Below are 20,209 nucleotides of genomic sequence, written 5' to 3' on the forward strand. Positions count from 1 at the left end.
CTAGCACCTGTTGTTAAAGGGCAGGCTGGATATAAAATGACTGTATTTACTATCATTATTATTGATGTGATTCCAAGTTTCAGAAAGTGTCTATACACAGTCCTTAAACATGAGAGGCATGTTCCCAGGAAAGGCCTATTATGACTGATGAATGATTTTTTTGAGTTGTGAAAATATCTCAATAACTGTAGAAAATTAACAGAAGTCATTGCACATAATGTGTTTCAGTAATATTGGTGCATTTTTTGTAGCTCACTTATGGCTCATTTCCCACTGAGGAGGAGAGTGAGGAAAGTCATATCTATTCCTTCTACCGCATGGTTCCAAATGAAGCCCATCAATACATGGGAATTATCAGCTTGCTTAAGCATTTTGGATGGATATGGGTTGGAATCTTTGTTGTGGACGATGAAAGTGGAGAAAATTTCTTGCAGACCATGGAACCCTTGTTATCCAAAAATGGAATCTGTTCTGCCTTCACACAAAAGCTCCCAAAACTACCCCGTTATGATAACCCTGCGGGAGTTTACGATGTCCTATTAAGTAGTTACAATGATGTCAAAGATGACAAAGCCCACACATTTATTATCTATGGAGAATCTATGGCACTCGTATGGCTGACAGCTATTTTCTTTTTTCTACAAGATATTGAAAAAAATGACATTGAATCAGTTACAAAAGTTTGGATCATAACAACTCAGATTGATTTCATGTTGACAGGGCTTCAAAGGAGCTGGGATCTTGGTCTCTTCCAAGGTGCCATTTGCTTCACAATTCACTCAAAAAAGCTTCAAGGGTTCCACGACTTTCTTCAGAGAATAAAGCCTGATGGGATAAAAGAAAATGGTTTTCTGAAGGACTTCTGGGAGCAAGCATTTGACTGTGATTTTCCAAACCCCAATGTGTCAATGGACACAAGTGAGCAATGTACAAGAGAGGAGAGCCTGGAGAGTCTTCCTGATCCACTCTTTGAAATGAGCATGACTGGCCACAGCTATAGTATCTACAATGCTGTCCATGTGGTGGCTCATGCTTTACATGACATTTCTTTAACAAGATCAACGTGCAGAGCAATGATGGGTCATAACACATTTGAACTTCAAGATCTGCAGCCTTGGCAGGTAATGTGCTGAAAATAAGTCCGCATTGTCATTTACAAAAACATTGTGTGTATATATATATATATATATATATATTCATGAACTGGTATTTAGCAATATATTATTTAACAAAGGTTTTTATATTTACGTTACATTCTGGCCTGAAAAGACACTTAGTCTTCAGTGCATAAGGCAGGTTTTTATCTTCTATGGAAAAATAGAATTTTTTTTTCACTTTTGGTCTTTTTTAGATAAGATGTGTAGTAAGATGTGTGTTTCTGTATCTCGGCATTACATTGAAAATCTTCATTTCTCTCACCCCCCCCCCTTTTTCTTTTAAACTTTCAATCAGCTCCATATTTATCTTCATGGCATTTCATTTAACAATTCAGCTGGAGAAACACTGTCCTTTACTACTAAAAAGGAAATAGGAGGTGGATTTGACATCATGAACATGGTCATATTCCCAAACAGGTCCTTCCTTCGAGTGAAAATTGGAGAGGTGGATGATACTGCTCCAGAAGGAAGGAGATTCATCATTCATGAAGACATGATAATGTGGCATAAAGGTTTTAACCAGGTTAGCATCCTAACAGTATTTTGTTTGTTTGTTTCTTTCTTTGTTTGGGGGGTGGGGGTCTGTTGTAACCTACAAATGTGTCTTGACAGAAGAGTTATTTTTTCTACACACCCTCTTTCTTTCTATTGAAAAATGTCATAGGAATAAAACTGCTGTCTGGCCAAATGAAAGCCTAAGCACAATACAAAATTGAAAAGCTAAGTTATATTTTCTGCCATGCTATATGTGCCCCAGGCTCTTAAAGACCCAGAAAACTAGCACATTGAAAGCCTAGTTGCAACACTGAACCATCAGCAATCAATGGTATATTTGTCGTAGATTAAACCTATGTGTCAGGGATGGGGCAGAGAGTTCAGAACTACAACAATGGGTTGGGGTAGATAACAGCTCAGAGGCACATGTGGGGGAAAACTGGGAAATAATGGGAGAAGAGAAAGAAGAAGCAGATGTGGGGAACAGCTGATGGACATAGTGTGTTTAGAAAGCATCCCAGACCTTCCCTCTCCCAGAACCCAGTGAGCATTGAAAGTAGGAGAGCAGAGAGCTCAGAGGAAGACACAGTGACACAGTGACACAGTGAAGTCACATGAAGGGAGAAATCGAGGGAGAGGGGACTCACTTGGGGCAACACCATTATTCCAATAGTCTTCTTTTCCAAGCCTCTCACTCTGAATGTTGAATAAAAAGCAGTTGGTAAGAACTTTTCCATGTCTTATCCATTCCTTCTGACTTGACGTGAGGGTAGGGTCCCCTGCCACCTGACACTATGCATCATTTGAGGGATCTCAGCATTGGGTTATCTCTGTTTCCATTGCTTCAATCTCAATTGAAGAAATCATGCTGGACATGTGAAGTCCACACTTCCAATCCTTTGCATGTCTAAATTGGATTGGTAAACATCAGAAACAACTTCTGATAATGTTAGAAAGCAAGAGGACTTGAAGGTCAGACTGTAGATAAAGCTGCATCTTATGCAATAATTCATGTAAGAAATTCAGTAAGAGAACTTCTTTTTACTCTCTAACCTGAAACCCCTTTCCTATTTATGGATAGGTGATGCCCATTTCGGTGTGCAATGAGCACTGCCCCCCTGGTCTTCAGAAGAAAAGAAAGGAAGGTGAAAAATTTTGCTGCTATGATTGTGCTGCATGTCCAGAAGGCAAGATTTCAGACCAGAATGGTACATGGGAAGGAAATCACTTTTATTTTCATCACAAAGTATTGTCACTGATTCTGCCTAAGAACTAATGAAAAATGTTTACCATGCTGTGCATGTAAGAAAGCTATCCTAATATTCCTTGTGCAATGCTATCTGTATGGATTTGGCAGTAAGCCTCAATGAAGACCAAATGATTTAGTCGACCATATACTTTAAGATATCAAAAAAGGTAGAAATATGGAAATAGTTTAAGCAAGACTATTATAACCTCATGAGTCTGACCAAACTGCGGGAGGCAGTGGAAGACAGGAGTGCCTGGCGTGCTCTAGTCCATGGGGTCACGAAGAGTCGGACACGACTAAACGACTAAACAACAACAATTATAACCTCAGCAGTCAAGTGATAATGGTGATAGAACTGATGATGGTGATGACTACTTCAATCTGCTCAGATGTGAGATCTAAACTTGATTATATGCCGCAGGTTCTGGGTCTGATAGCTGTTTCACCCCAGTTCCCTCTGCAACAGATGCCGCATTAAGGGGGAGGCTTTGCCCCATTCCATAACAGCACAAATAATATTTGAGAGTCAAGGATAAGTCTTTGGCATATATGCTGAGAAAATAAAATTAAGGTACTTAACAGAACTTTTTGCAATTGATGGATGAGAAGATAAATTAGGTTATGGAATAAGAACACAAAATCTAATTACAAAAGGATCATTTAGAAACCCTAGTGAAATCGTAACATCCTGGATGAGTAAGGGTAAGACTGGTAACCATGCAATGAGCACCCCAAAGATAAAACCAATTAGATCCCCAAAGATGGGATAGTTATACTGCATTTCCTTTGAAAAATACAAATATATATTACATAATTGTATATTACATAATTGCCAATTCTCTTAAATCCTCGATGGTCAGAAAAACACTATATTATTGATACTTACCAAACCTTCACCCACTAACAAAAACATTCTTCATAAGACAATAGTAGTATACTTTATTTTTGCATCGCATCGTTTTCAGAATGGTATGTGATTGGGTCATATAAGATGCATAATTTCAAAGATACGGGAATATCTTCAGTGTGATGCAGAAGTCAGTAAATTTTGTTGTAGGTGTGAACTGATTAGTTCAAAATTTTAAAAGGGGGTGTGAACTCTAACACATATCAAAAAGTTCAGGTTCCTTTAATTCCAAGTTTGCTAAATTTTAATGTGGGTAGAAGTCTGGCCAATATAGGTTTCAACAGTGTGAGTGGTGTCCCTACTCGCAAATCAGTAATCAATTGTAACAAAAACTAATCCATTCAGAAGTATGTATTCTGACAAGGATTACAAACTCATAAAGAGACTACAAACTCAAACAGACTAAAAACTCGAACACATGATATGCATAACACAATAATAACAGGATTAGAGATGAGAGTTTATGAATAGAGATAAGTTCATGTAAGTCCATAGTCAGATTCGACATGAAGGTCTTGGTTTGAATCATTGAGCAGAAGTCAGAAGTCAATTATGGATCAGAAACCAGGACACGGCACTGTTTCGATGTATTCACCTTCATCAGCTGGAAGTATCAAACATTTTTCTTGGTATGTTTAATAACAAGAACTCCAACTTATTTAAAATTTTAATGTGGTGCATTGGTTTATGGTAAAATAATGAATTATATAATTAGCTGTGGACTCACTAAGAATTAGCAAGTGTATATGGAAGGCAAAAAAAGCTTATGAATTGTCTTTGGAATTTGACCTATTTCTGTACTTCAGATCTGGATGACTGTTTCAGATGCCCAGAAGATCAATATCCCAACAAGAAGAGAAACCAATGCATCTCCAAAACTATGAGCTTTCTTTCCTATGAAGAACCTTTTGGGATCAGCTTAGCTTCCATTGCTCTTTCTTTTTCCCTTCTCACAACTCTGGTGTTAGGCACTTTTGTGAAGCACAAAGATACTCCCATTGTCAAAGCCAACAACCGAGCCCTCACCTACACTCTCCTGGTCTCTCTTCTGCTCTGCTTCCTATCTTCTTTGCTGTTTATCGGCAAACCTGAGAAAGTGACTTGCCTTTTCAGGCAACCTGCTTTTGGCATGATCTTCTCTGTGGCTATTTCTTGCATGCTGGCCAAAACAATCACTGTAGTTGTAGCTTTCATGGCCACCAAGCCAGGCTCTAGCATGAGGAGGTGGGTAGGGCAAAGACTGGCCTACTCTGTTGTAGTTTCCTGTTCTTTTATTCAATATAATGTTTGTGTTCTGTGGTTGATGACATCACCCCCATTCCCCGATTTAGATATGCACTCTGTGACCACAGAAATCATTGTGCAATGTAATGAAGGGTCTGTGACCCTGTTTTACTGTGTCCTGGGCTACATGGGCCTCCTGGCCATTGCCAGTTTCATTGTGGCATTTCTGGCCCGCAGATTACCTGACAGTTTTAATGAAGCCAAATTCATTACCTTCAGCATGTTGCTGTTTTGCAGTGTTTGGCTTTCTTTTGTTCCAACTTACCTGAGCACCAAAGGGAAATACATGGTAGTGGTGGAGATTATCTCCATCTTGGCCTCCAGTGCTGGGTTATTGGGCTGCATCTTCGCTCCAAAATGCTACATCATTGCCTTGAGGCCTGAGTTGAACAACAGAGAACAATTAATAAGGAGAAAGAATTAAATAGAACCTTAGGGATTTTCCTTCATTGTCTTCTATATGTGAAGTGGAATTGTTTAAGACCAAGGCCATTTTACCTACATCCTCTGCTAGAGATTCTGCTGTTATTCCAGTGCCAAACCAACAATTTCTGCATGTGAACCTATTTTCCAGTGACAGTCCCAGATTTACAGAAGATATCCCAGTTTCCAATGTAATCCCAGGATATCCCAGTTTTCCTTAGGATGTCCCTATTTTCATGGGAGAAATGTTGGAATGTATGGAACAGGATTTTCTTATTTTCATCACAGAAATATTGAAGGGTATAATATAACTTACAAGAAACCCAGTGTAGGGCTGCACAATTTAGAGGAGGGTGGGTGGGAAGGAAGTATAGGTGTATTGAGGTAACTCTGTGTTGGTGCGAGAACACCACACAACTAAGGGAAAAGAGGCGTGAAAAGGGGGAATTGTACATGTTAGGAAAATGTGTTAGTGAAGCACTTAAAAGACAATGCAATGCAATACGCAGGGAATGTGCATATTATATCAGAGTAAAATGCAGTCCGTTTCCATATGTTTGCACCTACCACACCATTATAAAAGCTTATTGTCAGTAATGTTACGAGGCTATTATTGTATTGTAATTGATATTGTAATTGAAAACTAATAAAAATTATCATTATAAAAATAGTAATAAAACCTTATTTTCCTTCTGCTATGGTTTGGACAGATCAGCAAACAGTAGTCCCGCTCCATAGCGTACTTTATCGCAATGTAATCTAATTTTACAGTAGCTTCTTGTGTATCTGATTGGCCTGTAAGATCCTTCACCTTGATGACACAAGTGTATTCTGCTCTGAATTCATTCATACTCTTGAGAAATGGGAGCTGCCATTGCTTTGGTAAAACTGGGGTTTGGCAGCCGCCATCGGATGAGGCCGGAAACTGAATCCTAGTTTTTGTTTTTGTTTCCCTCATTTTTTCCACACTTACGTACTGCAGATTTCGTCCTGCCTATGCTTCAATAAATAAATGCCAGGAGGCCTTATCCAATAAGCCAGTTAGGGAAGAGCTGAATTGTCATGCAATCTGAGCATTTAACAGAAGAAATCAGGGTTCCCCCCCCCCAAATTATATTGTCTCTCCCCCCCCTCCCCATTTATTATTGCTGCTAATACTCTTCAATGGCTAGGGAACCATTGAGTTGTTCACTGTTGTAGAGTAAGAGAATTTGATGGATTCCCCAAAGAAATGAGGGATTTTTTCGCTGATCTGCATAGCTCTCCTGTTAAGGCTCTTGTCTCACTGTGTAATGGTGGGATTTACAGAGCCATTGAATCAATGGATTCTAAGTACCCTGAACATCACTGTGGAGCAGTATTATTCCTAAAACTAACAATAGCCTCACCAGGCACAATTATTTTGGGATTTGTTCTGGACCGAATTGTATCGGCGTCAACTCAGGGCAGGTCTGTCTGATTACCCGCCCTCCCCCAGCTGTTTGGGGGTGGTTTTGGCTGCAGGCAGTGCTACTAAATATCTTTCAGCACTGTAGAAGTTGTGCTGTGGGCTGCTCCAGAGGACCAATTTCCTAGTTTCCCTTGTGCTCATTATATGATGTGGTCTATGTCATTTGAGCATTAGGAAATTTGAGGCAAGGTGTCATCAGAAAACTGATCGTACTCAGCTCTGTTTTGCTGTAATATCTAAATCATTAAATTTAGAAATCCCTGCTTTGCAGTCAAAAAGTAAATAGCTTCAACATGACTTTCCAGTTTGCTTGCTCAGAAAAAAAATCCACTTTTGGGGCCACTAAGAGGCAGAGGCACTATGTAATCAGATTTGGATAAACAAATCGAACCCAACTTGTTGGTTACAAAAAGTGTGATTGAGGCAAAATACTCAGAAGATTATTATCTCTTCCAGCAATTATCCAAATAATTATATGTGGTTCACTTGGCCAAATCTTAACAGATTTTCTGATTGCACCTGAAAAGAGTCAAAATTTTAATGAGTGTTGACACTCTTATGCATATATCCAGGCATGCATTTATCAGGATTTGATTCTAATACGTAGCTGACAATTCACACTTTGAGATTTATCATTATTTTTATTTCCATTGTCAGGGATCATCAAATGCTGCCGACTCCTCCTAAAAGAAACCATGACAGCAAACACAGAAAATATAAAACAACTGAAAACATCTAAAAATAATTTGAGTACAGATATAGACTGGGAAACATCTCTGCTTAAGAGATTTGTTGTAGGGGAGAAAGGTTACACCGGTAGGATGTTGTGGCTATTGGTGTTGCTGTTCCTGAAAATGCCTGTTGTGTGTAGAGCAGATAATATCCGGTATCCAATGAAAGACCCTTTTCCTGTTCCTCATGAGTGGTACCAGCAAGGGGACTTCATCATAGATGGGATTTCTTCTCAAATCCTTCACATATTCTCTGAAGTTTTCTTCAGAGAACACCCTTCACAGAATCTGTTCGATGTTTCATAGTAAGTGTTTCCATCCTATCCAACAAATCTCTTTCCTTTTCTGTAATCTCCTTAAGATTGAAAGCTTGATGGTTGAGACTGTACACTGACACTTATAAGCTGCTGAGCTAGATTTTGAATTGTACATTTCTGCTTCTTTTATTTTTATATTTTATTTAATATATTTCATTTGGAATGGCATGGAAAGCTAAGGAAATTCAATAAAACACATAGAACATAAAAACTAAATAATTCAATTAAATACTGATTAAAAGAAGCAGAAATGTTTAATGTAAATGTCCTGCAAACTATTTGACTCCCTTGACCCCTGGATTAAAATTGTTCATAAAAATAATGTCTCCAAAAATATGTTGCAGTTACGTGTACATAAAACACATGTATTAATTAAAATATATCATGCTAGAGAATATTGCAAAAAACACAAAACAACCTCAAAAGAGGTATTTACAGGAATCAGTATATTAGGCAAGATTTCATATAGCAAGTATCCATTGGTCTGATGTGAAAATGTAAAGAACTGAATCTAAGATTGGAAATATAAACATGAAATATGAACACGATAACACGGAATTGGTAGAATTGCCCATATGGAGCCACTGAACTTCAACACATCTATGTATATCCATCCACTCAGAGAAAAGTCCTATTGAATTCAGTTCAGGCTATACATGGTAAACAAGTATAGCAAAAAGACATTTTTTAGTCGGAAAGCACTTCATGAGATATTTGAAGTATTCAGCTACCTAAAGAGAAGGATTTTTTCTTTTTCTTTTTTCTTTTTTCAACTAGAGCAAAGTTTCAGAAAGGGATGAAAGGTGGGTGTGTCAAAGAACCACACAGAACACAGATGCCCCGATGAGTCATACACTTTCATCAACTGTGTGTTGTCTAAACAAAAAAAAATTCCTTCCAGTAGCACCTTAAAGACCAACTAAGTTAGTTCTTGGTATGAGCTTTCGTGTGCATGCACACTTCTTCAGATACACAGAAGTGTGCATGCACACGAAAGCTCATACCAAGAACTAACTTAGTTGGTCTTTAAGGTGCTACTGGAAGGAATTTTTTTTTGTTTTGACTATGGCAGACCAACACGGCTACCCATCTGTAACTGTGTGTTGTCTGTTAGCTGAGAAACATGTATTACAAAAGGGATAACTTCATTTCAATAAAAACCATATGAGCCAAATTCATTACCTTCAGGATGTTGCTGTTTTGCAGTGTTTGGCTTTCTTTTGTTCCAACCTATCTGAGCACCAAAAGTAAATACGTGGTGGTGGTGAAGATCATCTCCATCTTGGCCTCCAGTGCTGGGTTATTGGGCTGCATCTTTGCTCCTAAATGCTACATCATTGTCTTGAAGCCTGAGTTGAACCACAGAGAACAACTAATAAAGAGAAAGAATTAAATAGAACCTTAAGGATTTTCCTTCATTGTATTCTATACTTGAAGTGGTAGTGGTAAGTCCAAGGACATTTTAAGTACAGCCTCCTCTAGAGATTCTGCTGTTATTCCAATACCAAACCAAAGTCATATTACAGACGCTCCAAGTGTCCCTATTTTCCAGGGACAATCTCAGATTTACAGAATGTATCCTAGTTTATGATGTGATCCTGGGATATCCCAGTTTTGCTTAGGATGTCCCAGTTTTCATTGGAGAAATGTAGAAAAGTATGGAATAGGATGTCCTTCTTTTCATCACAGAAATGTTGGAGGGTGTGATATAACTTAGAAGAAGACCATTGCAGGACTGCACAACCTAGAGGAGGGTGGTCGTACAGGTGAGCTGAGGTAGCTCTGAGTTGGTACCAGAAAACCACACAAGTAAGGGGAAAGGGCATGACAAGGGGGATGTTAGGAAGATGTGTTAGTAAAGCTCTTGAATGACAATGCAATGCATTGCACAGGGAATACACATACTGTATCAGAGTAGAATGCAGTCCGTTTCCATATGATTGTACCTACCACACCATTTTAAAGGTTTATTATTGGTGATGTTATAATGAGGCTATTATTGTATTGTAATTGAAAAGTAATAAAAATTATCATTATAAAAAAATAATAATAAAACTTTATTTTCCTTCTGCTATGGTTTGGACAGTTCAGCAAACAGTAGTCCCATTCCATCATGTACTTTATTTATGTAATTTAATTTTACACTTGATTCTTGAGTATCTGATTGACCTGTAAGACCCTTTTCCTTGATGGCACAAGTGTATTCTGCTCTGAATTCATTCATACTCCTGAATAATGGAAACTTCACATTGCTTTTGTAAAACTGTTTTGCAGCCACCATTGTTTTGCAGCCACCATTGATGAGGTTGGAAATTGTATCCTGGTTTTTGCTTTTGCTTCCCTCATTTTTTCCACCTTTACGTACTGCAAATTTCATCCTGCCTATGCTTCATTCAAAAATGACCGCTCCCCGCTTAAAACGGGGGGCGGCCTTTGCGTGGACGCGTGCAGCCCCTAGATCTGGAGCGGCTCCAACAGCATAGGCTTGGCCTTGCCTTCCCTCAGGTGGGATACCTGGAGGTCTCCGCCTACCTCAGTCATTTGCCCAATCCCACCTGGGGGAAGCGTTGCCAAGGAGACCAGGCCAGGTAGGGGAGGGACTACCTGCCCACACAATAGAGGGAGGATCTTACCTGGGAATCCTCACTCGGCGAAAATGACTTGGTCATGCGTAAAAGCTTAATTCTGATCAAAACAGCGATCGCAGACCTGGAAAGCGTACACGCCACTCACCCCAGTATTACGATTTTCTGGTCCGAACTTCTGCCACGCTTGCATTGGCGTGGCAACATCAAACCCACCAGACTTAACTACACTGTGGAAAAAATCAATAGGGCAGTGCGCTCTGCAACCACTCACATGGGAGGTTGGGTCGTGAAACACCCCAACATTAAAGTTTACATGCAGGAGCTATTTCGGCCCGATGGCGTGCACCTATCGGACCTTGGTAACGAGCGTTGGCTGAGCGACATCAGGCATGGCCTGATTGACTGGTTGGAGGATGGCAAAGGCGCTTTTCAGATGTAGGTAGTCTTGGCGGCGAGACCGCAATCTTTGCGGTCTCGGGTGGCGGTATCAGGCCTTGGGCGGAATCCTTTAGTCCATCTTCCTCTTTGCGGCGGCGATACCAGGGTTCCCCGTTAAAGGGGTTTCTGAAGGGAGGCTTTGGCCGTGTGCCGAAAGGTTGTCATTGCTCTCCCCTGCGGCAGCGGCGTAACGGGGGCGGCTATCTCTGCTTGAACATATGTTCTCCAGAGCCGGCCCATCCCCCCCCACACACTGTATAACCCTGATGCTCCCTAGGTCCCCGGCTGGGGACTGGGGAGGGAGAACACCCAATGCCTGAGCCAAGGTCTACCCACATTTGAAATTTAATAAAGTTGTGGCCAATTTAATCCCATAGCACATTGTCTCGAGTCATTATTCCACATGACGGGGGGACCGCGGGGGATCTGGGGACTCTGCCTGTCCACGCAATAAAAGCCACTAGGCCTTCTCCAATTCAATCAAATACATACAACATACCAACAAAATAATTCAATTAAGTAGTGATAAAAATAATCACAGATATTTAATGTGAATGTCCTGTGAACCACTTGACTGAATTTATGGACCCCTTGAAACCTGGACTAAAATGCTCCAGAAAAATAATGTTTCCAAAAATATGTTGCAGTTAGGTAAAGGTAAAGGTACCCCTGCCCGCACGGGCCAGTCTTGACAGACTCTAGGGTTGTGCGCCCATCTCACTCAAGAGGCCGGGGGCCAGCGCTGTCCGGAGACACTTCCGGGTCACGTGGCCAGCGTGACATCGCTGCTCTGGCGAGCCAGAGCCGCACACAGAAACGCCGTTTACCTTCCCGCTAGTAAGCGGTCCCTATTTATCTACTTGCACCCGGGGGTGCTTTCGAACTGCTAGGTTGGCAGGCGCTGGGACCGAGCAACGGGAGCACACCCTGCCGTGGGGATTCGAACCGCCGACCTTTCAATCGGCAAGCCCTAGGCTTTTACCCACAGCGCCACCCGCATCCCTATGTTGCAGTTAGGTGTACATAAAACACATGTATTAATCACAATACCTTATGCTAGAGAATATTGCAAAAAACACACAACAACCTCAAAAGAGGTATTTACAAGAATCAGTATATTAGGCAACATTTCATATAGCAAGTGTCCACTGGGCTGATCTGGAAATGTGAAGAACTGAATCTAAGATTGGAAATATAAACACGATAAGATGAAATTGGCAGAATCGCCCATACGGAGCCAGTGAGCATCAACACATCTATGTATATCCATCCAATCAAAGAAAAGTCCCATTGAATTCAGTTGAGGTTATACAAGGTAAACGATTATAGCAAAAGACATTTATGAGTCGGAAAGCACTTCATGAGATATGTGAACTATTCAGCTACCTAAAGAGAAGGATGAGAGAAATATTTTTTTTAATTAAAAAAATCAACTGAGCTGCAAATGTTGAGGAAGGGATGAAAAGCAGGTGTGTCAAAGAACCATGCAGAACACAGATGCCCATGTGAATCATACATTTTCATCACCTATGTGTTGTCTCTTAGCTTAGAAACATGAATTACAAAAGGCATAATTTCATTTCAATAAAAATCATTGTAGACGAGCACGGTCAAAATTGTGGAATGTTGATTTTATGCACTACAGAATTCGACTCTGGAATTGTATATTAATTTACTTCATTTGCAGCATGGTGACAAAATTCTACCAGCACATACTTGCCTTGGCATTTGCTGTGAAAGAGATCAATGAGAACCCCACAATCTTGCCCAATATCACTCTTGGGTTCCACATCTACGATAGCTATCATGATGCAAGGATGACATATCGTAGCACCTTAGACCTGCTCTTCAAATCACAGAGATTTGTCCCCAACTATAAATGTGACACCCAGAAAAACCTCATGGCCATCGTTGGGGGACTTAGCTCTGATACATCCTTCCATATCAGAGACAATATAGACCTCTACAAGATTCCACAGGTAGGATTTCTGAAGAGCAGAAGCAGCATACTGATTTCTAGGAGCTGAATTTTGGCATTTTCTATTGAATTTATAAAACTTTTTAAAAATATGTAACAAGTAGGATGAATATACAGTGGGAAGGAAGGGCTAGCACAAGATACCTAGCAGTTAGTTCTAGCACTGAAAAACTGAGATAGCAGTGCTATGAACCAACTACAAATGAAACAGAAAAGTATTTCATATAATAGCATGGAAAATTGACCAAGCCAATAGAAAGCAGTATAATAACTTCTAGGGTGAATAGACTCCTGATCTTGTTTGTGGAGCTGAATTTTGACAATGTTCTATATAAAGGTAAAGGTACCCCTGCCCGTACGGGCCAGTCTTGCCAGACTCTAGGGTTGTGCGCCCATCTCACTTAAGAGGCCAGGGGCCAGCGCTGTCTGCAGACACTTCCGGGTCACGTGGCCAGCGTGACAAGCTGCATCTGGCGAGCCAGCGCAGCACACGGAACGCCGTTTACCTTCCCGCTAGTAAGCGGTCCCTATTTATCTACTTGCACCTGAAGGTGCTTTCGAACTGCTAGGTTGGCAGGCGCTGGGACCGAGCGACGGGAGCGCACCCCGCCGCGGGGATTCGAACCACCGACCTTTCGATTGGCAAGTCCTAGGCGCTGAGGCTTTAACCCACAGCGCCACCCGCGTCCCAATGTTCTATATAAAACATTGATATTAAATATTTAACCAGTAGGATGACTATACAGTGGGAAGGAAAGGCTAGCACAAGATACCTAGCAGTTAGTTCCAGCGCTGAAAAACTGAGATAGCAGTGCAATGAACAAACTGCAAATGAAAATAAAATACAATAAAGTATTTCAAAATCATTCTCCGAGGTTAATAACATGGAAAATTGACCAAGCTGGAAGAAAACAGTGTCATCATTATTTCAAAATCCCTCTCCACAAGAACAATAATTTGAATGATGTTGTTTGTGATATTACTGCCTTCCATTAGAAGCAAATATCTGTTTCTCTATAAGCAAAGGCCCGCTACGCTTCCTCCCTCTCTCCTTGCCCTTGCTATTTTGCCTTGTATTTTCCAACTCTACAATTCTATGATTTGGACTACCAGCCATTATTAATCCATTAAATTGAAACTTTCTCCCCAAGTGCCCCATTGTAAGATTATAGATTTAGAATTCCCATAACTTTTTTTAAAAGGTGTACCTTGCCAGTTTGTTTAGTGGGTGATGCCTAAGAAAAGTCATTATCTGTGCCAGCCCTTAAAATATGGGATTCTCTGCAGGGTAATGTCTAGTGCCTTCATTGTATAGTTTTTGTCGCGTGCTCTTTAAATATGCACTTCTTCAACTTGAAATTTCACATTATATTTACATTTTAGGACCAACCTTACTCTCTTGATTGCCATTCATTCATTTTATTTGTCTGTTGCTTCTACACACAGAGAGACACATACAATGCTCAAAGTGGAATGCCACAAAGCAACACGCTAGCATTTCAAACAAACACTACAAAAGCAATTCCATAATTCCATAACAAAACAATAAAAACAACAATTTCATAGTAACACAGAAAAAGAATAGTGACGGTTATTGGCATCTGTCTTTCTTGCGAGACAATGGAGTTTGCCTCCAGGGGTGAAGTCAAACCTCTGAAGAATTATTTTGTTATTTTGGCTGCACTAGCAACACTGAAGTAACCTCCCCAGGGCACAAGCCTGGGCAGTGTGTATGGATGTCCAGTCCTACTCTGCCCAGATGAGAAGACCTCTCAGCCTTGCTGATATGGTCCAAAGGAAAACAGAGCAATACATTTGGCACCAGCTTGGCCACAGAAGTTGCAAGAAGAAAGGCATACAAGATGCCATTCAACTGTCTTAGGGACTTGACTCCAGATTTGTGAACAGTTTATTCCTTAACCTTCCCTTCTCCTGAAGTCATACCAAACAGCCCTATTCCAATACACATACCAAATTACTTAATATGAAGCACCCAATAGCAAAAAGAAGGGGGCTTCACAATTTCACCTTTGTCTTAGAAATAACCCTCCTTTAATGATGCTTACACACCTTCACCTTAAAAAGCTTTTTATGAGGCTTCCAAGGGAAAAGATAAGGGTAACTGGAAACCCCTGCCATGATGCTGCTCTTTTTTCTATTGTATGTTAAATTATTGTAAGCATCCTCAACACCTGTTGTTGAAGAGCAGGTTGGAAATAAAATGATTGCATTAATCATCACAAGATTCAGAAAGTGTCTATAAGCAAAACTTAAATAAGAGAGGCATATTCCTAGAAAAGGTCTACTATGATTGATGAAAGTTTTCTTTGAATCATGAAAATATCTCAGTAATTGTAGAAAATTAACTGAAGTCGTTGCTCATAATGTGTTTCAGTATCTGTGCATTTTTATGTAGCTCACTTATGGCTCATTTCCCATGGAGGAGGAGAGTGATGAAATTCATGTCTCTTCCTTTTACCGCATGGTTCCAAATGAAGCCCACCAGTACATGGGAATTATCAGCTTGCTTAAGCATTTTGGATGGATATGGGTTGGAATCTTTGTTGTGGATGATGAAAGTGGAGCAAATTTCTTGCAGACTATGGAACCATTGCTTTCCAAAAATGGAATCTGTTCAGCCTTCACACAAAGGCTCCCAAAACTAGCTCGTTTTGATAACCTTGATGACGTTTATGGTGTATTATTCAGAGGCTACAAGGATGTCAAAGATGACAAAGCCCAAACATTTATCATCTATGGAGAATCTATGGCACTCATATGGCTGACAGCTATTTTCCTTGTACAGGATAATAAAAATAATGATATTTCATCAGTGACAAAAGTTTGGATCATAACAAGTCAGATTGATTTCATGTTGACCGGGCTTCAAAGGAGTTGGCCTCTTGTTCTCTTCCAAGGTGCCGTTTGCTTCACGATTCACACAAAAGAGCTTCTGGGGTTCCATCAGTTTCTTCAAAGCATAAAGACTGATGGGATAAAAGGAAATGGTTTTCTGAAGGACTTCTGGGAGCAAGCATTTGACTGTGATTTTTCAAACCCCAATGTGCCAATGGACACAAGTGAACAATGTACAGGAGAAGAGAGACTGGAGAGTCTCCCTGATCCACTCTTTGAAATGGGGATGACTGGCCACAGCTACAGTATATACAATGCTGTCCATGTGGTGGCTCATGCTCTACATGACATTTATTTAACAAGATCCAAACCCAGAGCAATGATGGGTCATAACATATTTGAACTTCATGATCTGAGACCTTGGCAGGTAATATGCTGAAAATAACTCAATATTGTCTTTTGCAATAAATAAAAAATAAAAATGTGTGAACTGCTACTCCACATTTTATTTTTTATTTTTTACAAAGCTTTGTATATGTATGTTATGTATTGCTCATTCTGGCCTGGAAAGACATTGTGTCATCAATGTATAATGTAGGTTTTTATCTTCTATGTAAAATAGTTGATTTTTCACTTTTGGTCTTTCTTAGATAATGCTAACAAACACTAATAGTGAAATGTGTGTGTGTGTATCATGGCATTCAAAATTCAAAATTTTCATTTCCCCCGCCCTTGTCTTTAATCTTTCAATCAGCTCCACCCTTTCCTTCATGGCATTTCCTTTAACAATTCAGCTGGAGAAACACTGTCCTTTACTACTAAAAAGGAAATAGGAGGTGGATTTGACACCATGAACATGGTCATATTCCCAAACAAGTCCTTCCTTCGAGTCAAAGTTGGCGAGGTGGATGATACTGCTCCTGAAGGAAAGAAATTCATCATTCATGAGGACATGATAATGTGGCACCCAGGTTTTAACCAGGTCGGAATCCTAACAGTGTTTCTTGGGTTTTGGGGGTCTGCTGTAACCTACAAAACTGTCCTGCCAGAAATTTTTGTTTATTTTTCTGCAAACCCTCTATCTTCCTATTGAAAACTTAAATAGTGCTGCTGTCTAGCAGAATGAAAGCCTAGGCACAACAATGAGTTGAAAAGCAAAGTTATATTTTCTGCCATGTTATATGTGCCTTAGGCTCTTAAAGACCCAGATACCTAGCACAATGAAAGATTAATTGCATCACTGAACTATCAACAATCAGTGGCATATCTGTTGCAGATTAAAGCTATGCCTCATCTGAGGGATCTCAATGAAATGTTATAGCAAGACAGCATTGAGTTATCTCTCTTTTCATTGTATAATTCTCAATTGAATAAAACCTTCCTTAACATGTGAACTCTCCTCTGCCAACCCTTGGCATCTCTAAATACGAATAGAAAACATTAAAAACAACTTTTGATAATGTTAAAAAGCAAGAGGACTTGGAGGTCAGACTGCAGATAAAGCTAGATTCCATGCAAAAATTCATTTTATAAGAAATTCAGTAAGAGAACTTCTCCAACCTGAAACTCCTTTCCTATTTGTGGATAGGTGATGCCCATTTCTGTGTGCAATGAGCACTGCCCCCCTGGTCATCAGAAGAAAAGGAAGGAAGGTGAAAAGTTTTGCTGCTATGATTGTGCTCCATGTCCAGAAGGCAAGATTTCAGACCAGAATGGTACATGAGAAAGAAATCATTTTTATTTTAATGGCAAAGTATTTTTAATGGATATTGCCTAAGAGCTAATTACAAATGATTATTCACTATGTTGTGCATGTAAATAAGTGATCCTGCTTGGTATGAATTGCAAATATATCACTGCTGACTTCCACTACTTGGAGAAGCTAATATTCCTTGTGCAATGCAATCTGTATGGTTTGGTAGTAAGCCTCAATGAAGACCAAATTATTTAGCTGATCATATCCAAAAAAGTAGACATATAGAAACAGTTTAAGCAAGACTATTATAACCTCAACAGTCAAGTGATAATGATTATAGAAATGATGATGGTGATGACTAATTCAATCTGGTCAGATGTGAGATCTAAACTTGATTATATGCCACAGGTTCTGGATCTGATAGCTGTTTCACCTCAGTTCCTTCTGAAGCAGATGCCACATTAAGGGGGAGGGTTCCATATCAGCACAAATAATATTTAAGAGTCCAGGATAAGTCTTTGGCATATATGTGGAGAAAATAAAATTAATGTACTCAACAGAACTTTTTGACATTTATGAATGAGAAGATAAATTAGGTTAAGGAACAAGAACAGCAAAATCTAACTTACAGAAGGATAATTTAGAAACCGTAGTGAAATCATAACTTCCTGGATCAGTAAGGGTAAGACTGGTAACCATGCAATGAACATCCCAAAGTTAGACCAATTAGATTCCCAAAGATGGGATAGCTATACTACATTTCCTTTGAAAAATACAAATGTATATTACATAATTGCCAATTCTCTTAAATCCTCAATGGTCAGAGAAACGCTATATTACTGTAACTTGACAAACCTCCTCCCACTAACAAAAACCTTCTTCATAAGACAGTATTGGTATACTTTATTTTTGCATCACATCTTTTTCAGAATGGTATGTGATTGGTTCATATAGGATGCATAATTTCAAAGATACGGGATTATCTGTCAGTGTGATGCAGGAGTTGGGTCACATGGTACATTTTATTGTAGGTATGGATTGATTAATTCAATTTTTTAAAAATAATGCTGTGAAGTCAGTAATATCCTATTAATAATCTTAAATTCAGAAGAGATTGATGTTAGTTCAAGATAGGAAATGGTTGAGTGATGATATCTGATGTATCACTGAAGGACATAAAAAAAGCAAAAAGTTTCCTTTTACCCAGTTTGATGAATTTTAAAGTCGTGCATGGTAAAATAATGAATGATATAATTAGCTGTGGGGCCTCATCCATTATCTCTTCAATCTTCCTGAATTGTTGCAGCAGCAAGAATATATGGCACATAATGGTACTGATAATAATAATATTGAGCCTGGTGGTCTGTCAAAATACAATGTTACATTGACACCTACTCACTAAGAATCAGCATGGAGGCAAAGAAAGAATATGAATTGTCTTTCGAATTTGACCTATTTCTATTTTTTTCAGACATGGATGACTGTTTCAGATGCCCAGAAGATCAATATCCAAACAAAATGAAAAGCCAATGCATCTTCAAAACTCTGAGCTTTCTTTCCTATAAAGAACCTTTTGGGATCGGCTTAGCTTCCATTGCTCTTTCTTTTTCCCTTCTCACAACTCTGGTGTTAGGCACTTTTGTGAAACACAAAGATACCGCCATTGTCAAAGCCAACAACCAAGCCCTCACCTACACTCTCCTGGTCTCTCTTCTGCTTTGCTTCCTATCTTCTTTGTTGTTCCTCGGCAGACCTGGGAAAGTGACATGTATTCTCAGACAACCTGCTTTTGGCATGATATTCTCTATGGCTGTTTCTTGCATGTTGGCCAAAACAATCACTGTAGTTGTAGCTTTCATGGCCACCAAGCCAGGCTCTAGCATGAGGAAGTGGGTAGGGCAAAGACTGACCTACTCTGTTGTAGTTTCCTGTTCTTTTATTCAATCTATTGTTTGTACTTTGTGGTTGATGACATCTCCCCCATTCCCTGATGTAGATATGCACGCTGTAACCACAGAAATCATTGTGCAATGTAATGAAGGGTCTGTGACCCTGTTTTACTGTGTCCTGGGCTACATGGGCCTTCTGGCTGTTGCCAGCTTCATTGTGGCATTTCTGGCCCGCAGATTACCTGACAGTTTTAATGAAGCCAAATTCATTACCTTCAGCATGTTGCTCTTTTGCAGTGTTTGGCTTTCTTTTGTTCCAACTTACCTCAGCACCAAAGGGAAATACATGGTAGTGGTGGAGATCATCTCCATCTTGGCCTCCAGTGCTGGGATATTGGGCTGCATCTTTGCTCCTAAATGCTACATCATTGTCTTGAGGCCAAAGCTGAACAACAGAGAGCACCTAATAAGGAGAACGCATTAAAGACTCTTTGTAATGTGCCCTCATTGCCACATTACACCTCATTGTGCATTACACCACAATGCACCCCTATTGTTCAAGACCAAATATATTTTTACTACCTGCCTTCTTATTGTTCCTGTTGCTGCTCCAGGTCTACTTCAACCTTATTAAATTACCACCATATATTATCCAATTAAATAAACCAGTTTGGGAAGTGATGGATTGTCATGCATTCTGAGCATTTAAATCAAAAAATTTGGGGAGATTTTACACTCTCTCTCTCTCTTC

General features: G+C 39.7%; 3 protein-coding genes across 3 annotated transcripts; all 3 read left to right on the forward strand.

The window, feature by feature from the left end:
* Positions 1-317: 317 nt before the first annotated feature.
* On the forward strand, positions 318-1,133 carry LOC144325221 (vomeronasal type-2 receptor 26-like). The gene has a single exon (XM_077917826.1). The coding sequence runs from the start codon at positions 318-320 to the stop codon at positions 1,131-1,133; it is 816 nt and encodes a 271-aa protein (XP_077773952.1).
* A 415-nt stretch (positions 1,134-1,548) lies between these two features.
* On the forward strand, positions 1,549-5,516 carry LOC114583579 (vomeronasal type-2 receptor 26-like). The gene is made up of 3 exons (XM_077917827.1): positions 1,549-1,680; positions 2,734-2,860; positions 4,615-5,516. Exons 1-3 carry the CDS (start codon positions 1,549-1,551, stop codon positions 5,514-5,516), a joined length of 1,161 nt encoding a protein of 386 aa, XP_077773953.1.
* A 7,211-nt stretch (positions 5,517-12,727) lies between these two features.
* LOC114582057 (vomeronasal type-2 receptor 26-like) lies at positions 12,728-19,942 on the forward strand. The gene is made up of 5 exons (XM_077917829.1): positions 12,728-13,018; positions 15,434-16,300; positions 16,628-16,855; positions 17,462-17,588; positions 19,041-19,942. The coding sequence occupies exons 1-5, from the start codon at positions 12,728-12,730 to the stop codon at positions 19,940-19,942; spliced, it is 2,415 nt and encodes an 804-aa protein (XP_077773955.1).
* Positions 19,943-20,209: the final 267 nt, after the last annotated feature.

Source organism: Podarcis muralis, chromosome 13, assembly GCF_964188315.1.
Source record: "Podarcis muralis chromosome 13, rPodMur119.hap1.1, whole genome shotgun sequence".
Classification (NCBI taxonomy): domain Eukaryota; kingdom Metazoa; phylum Chordata; class Lepidosauria; order Squamata; family Lacertidae; genus Podarcis; species Podarcis muralis.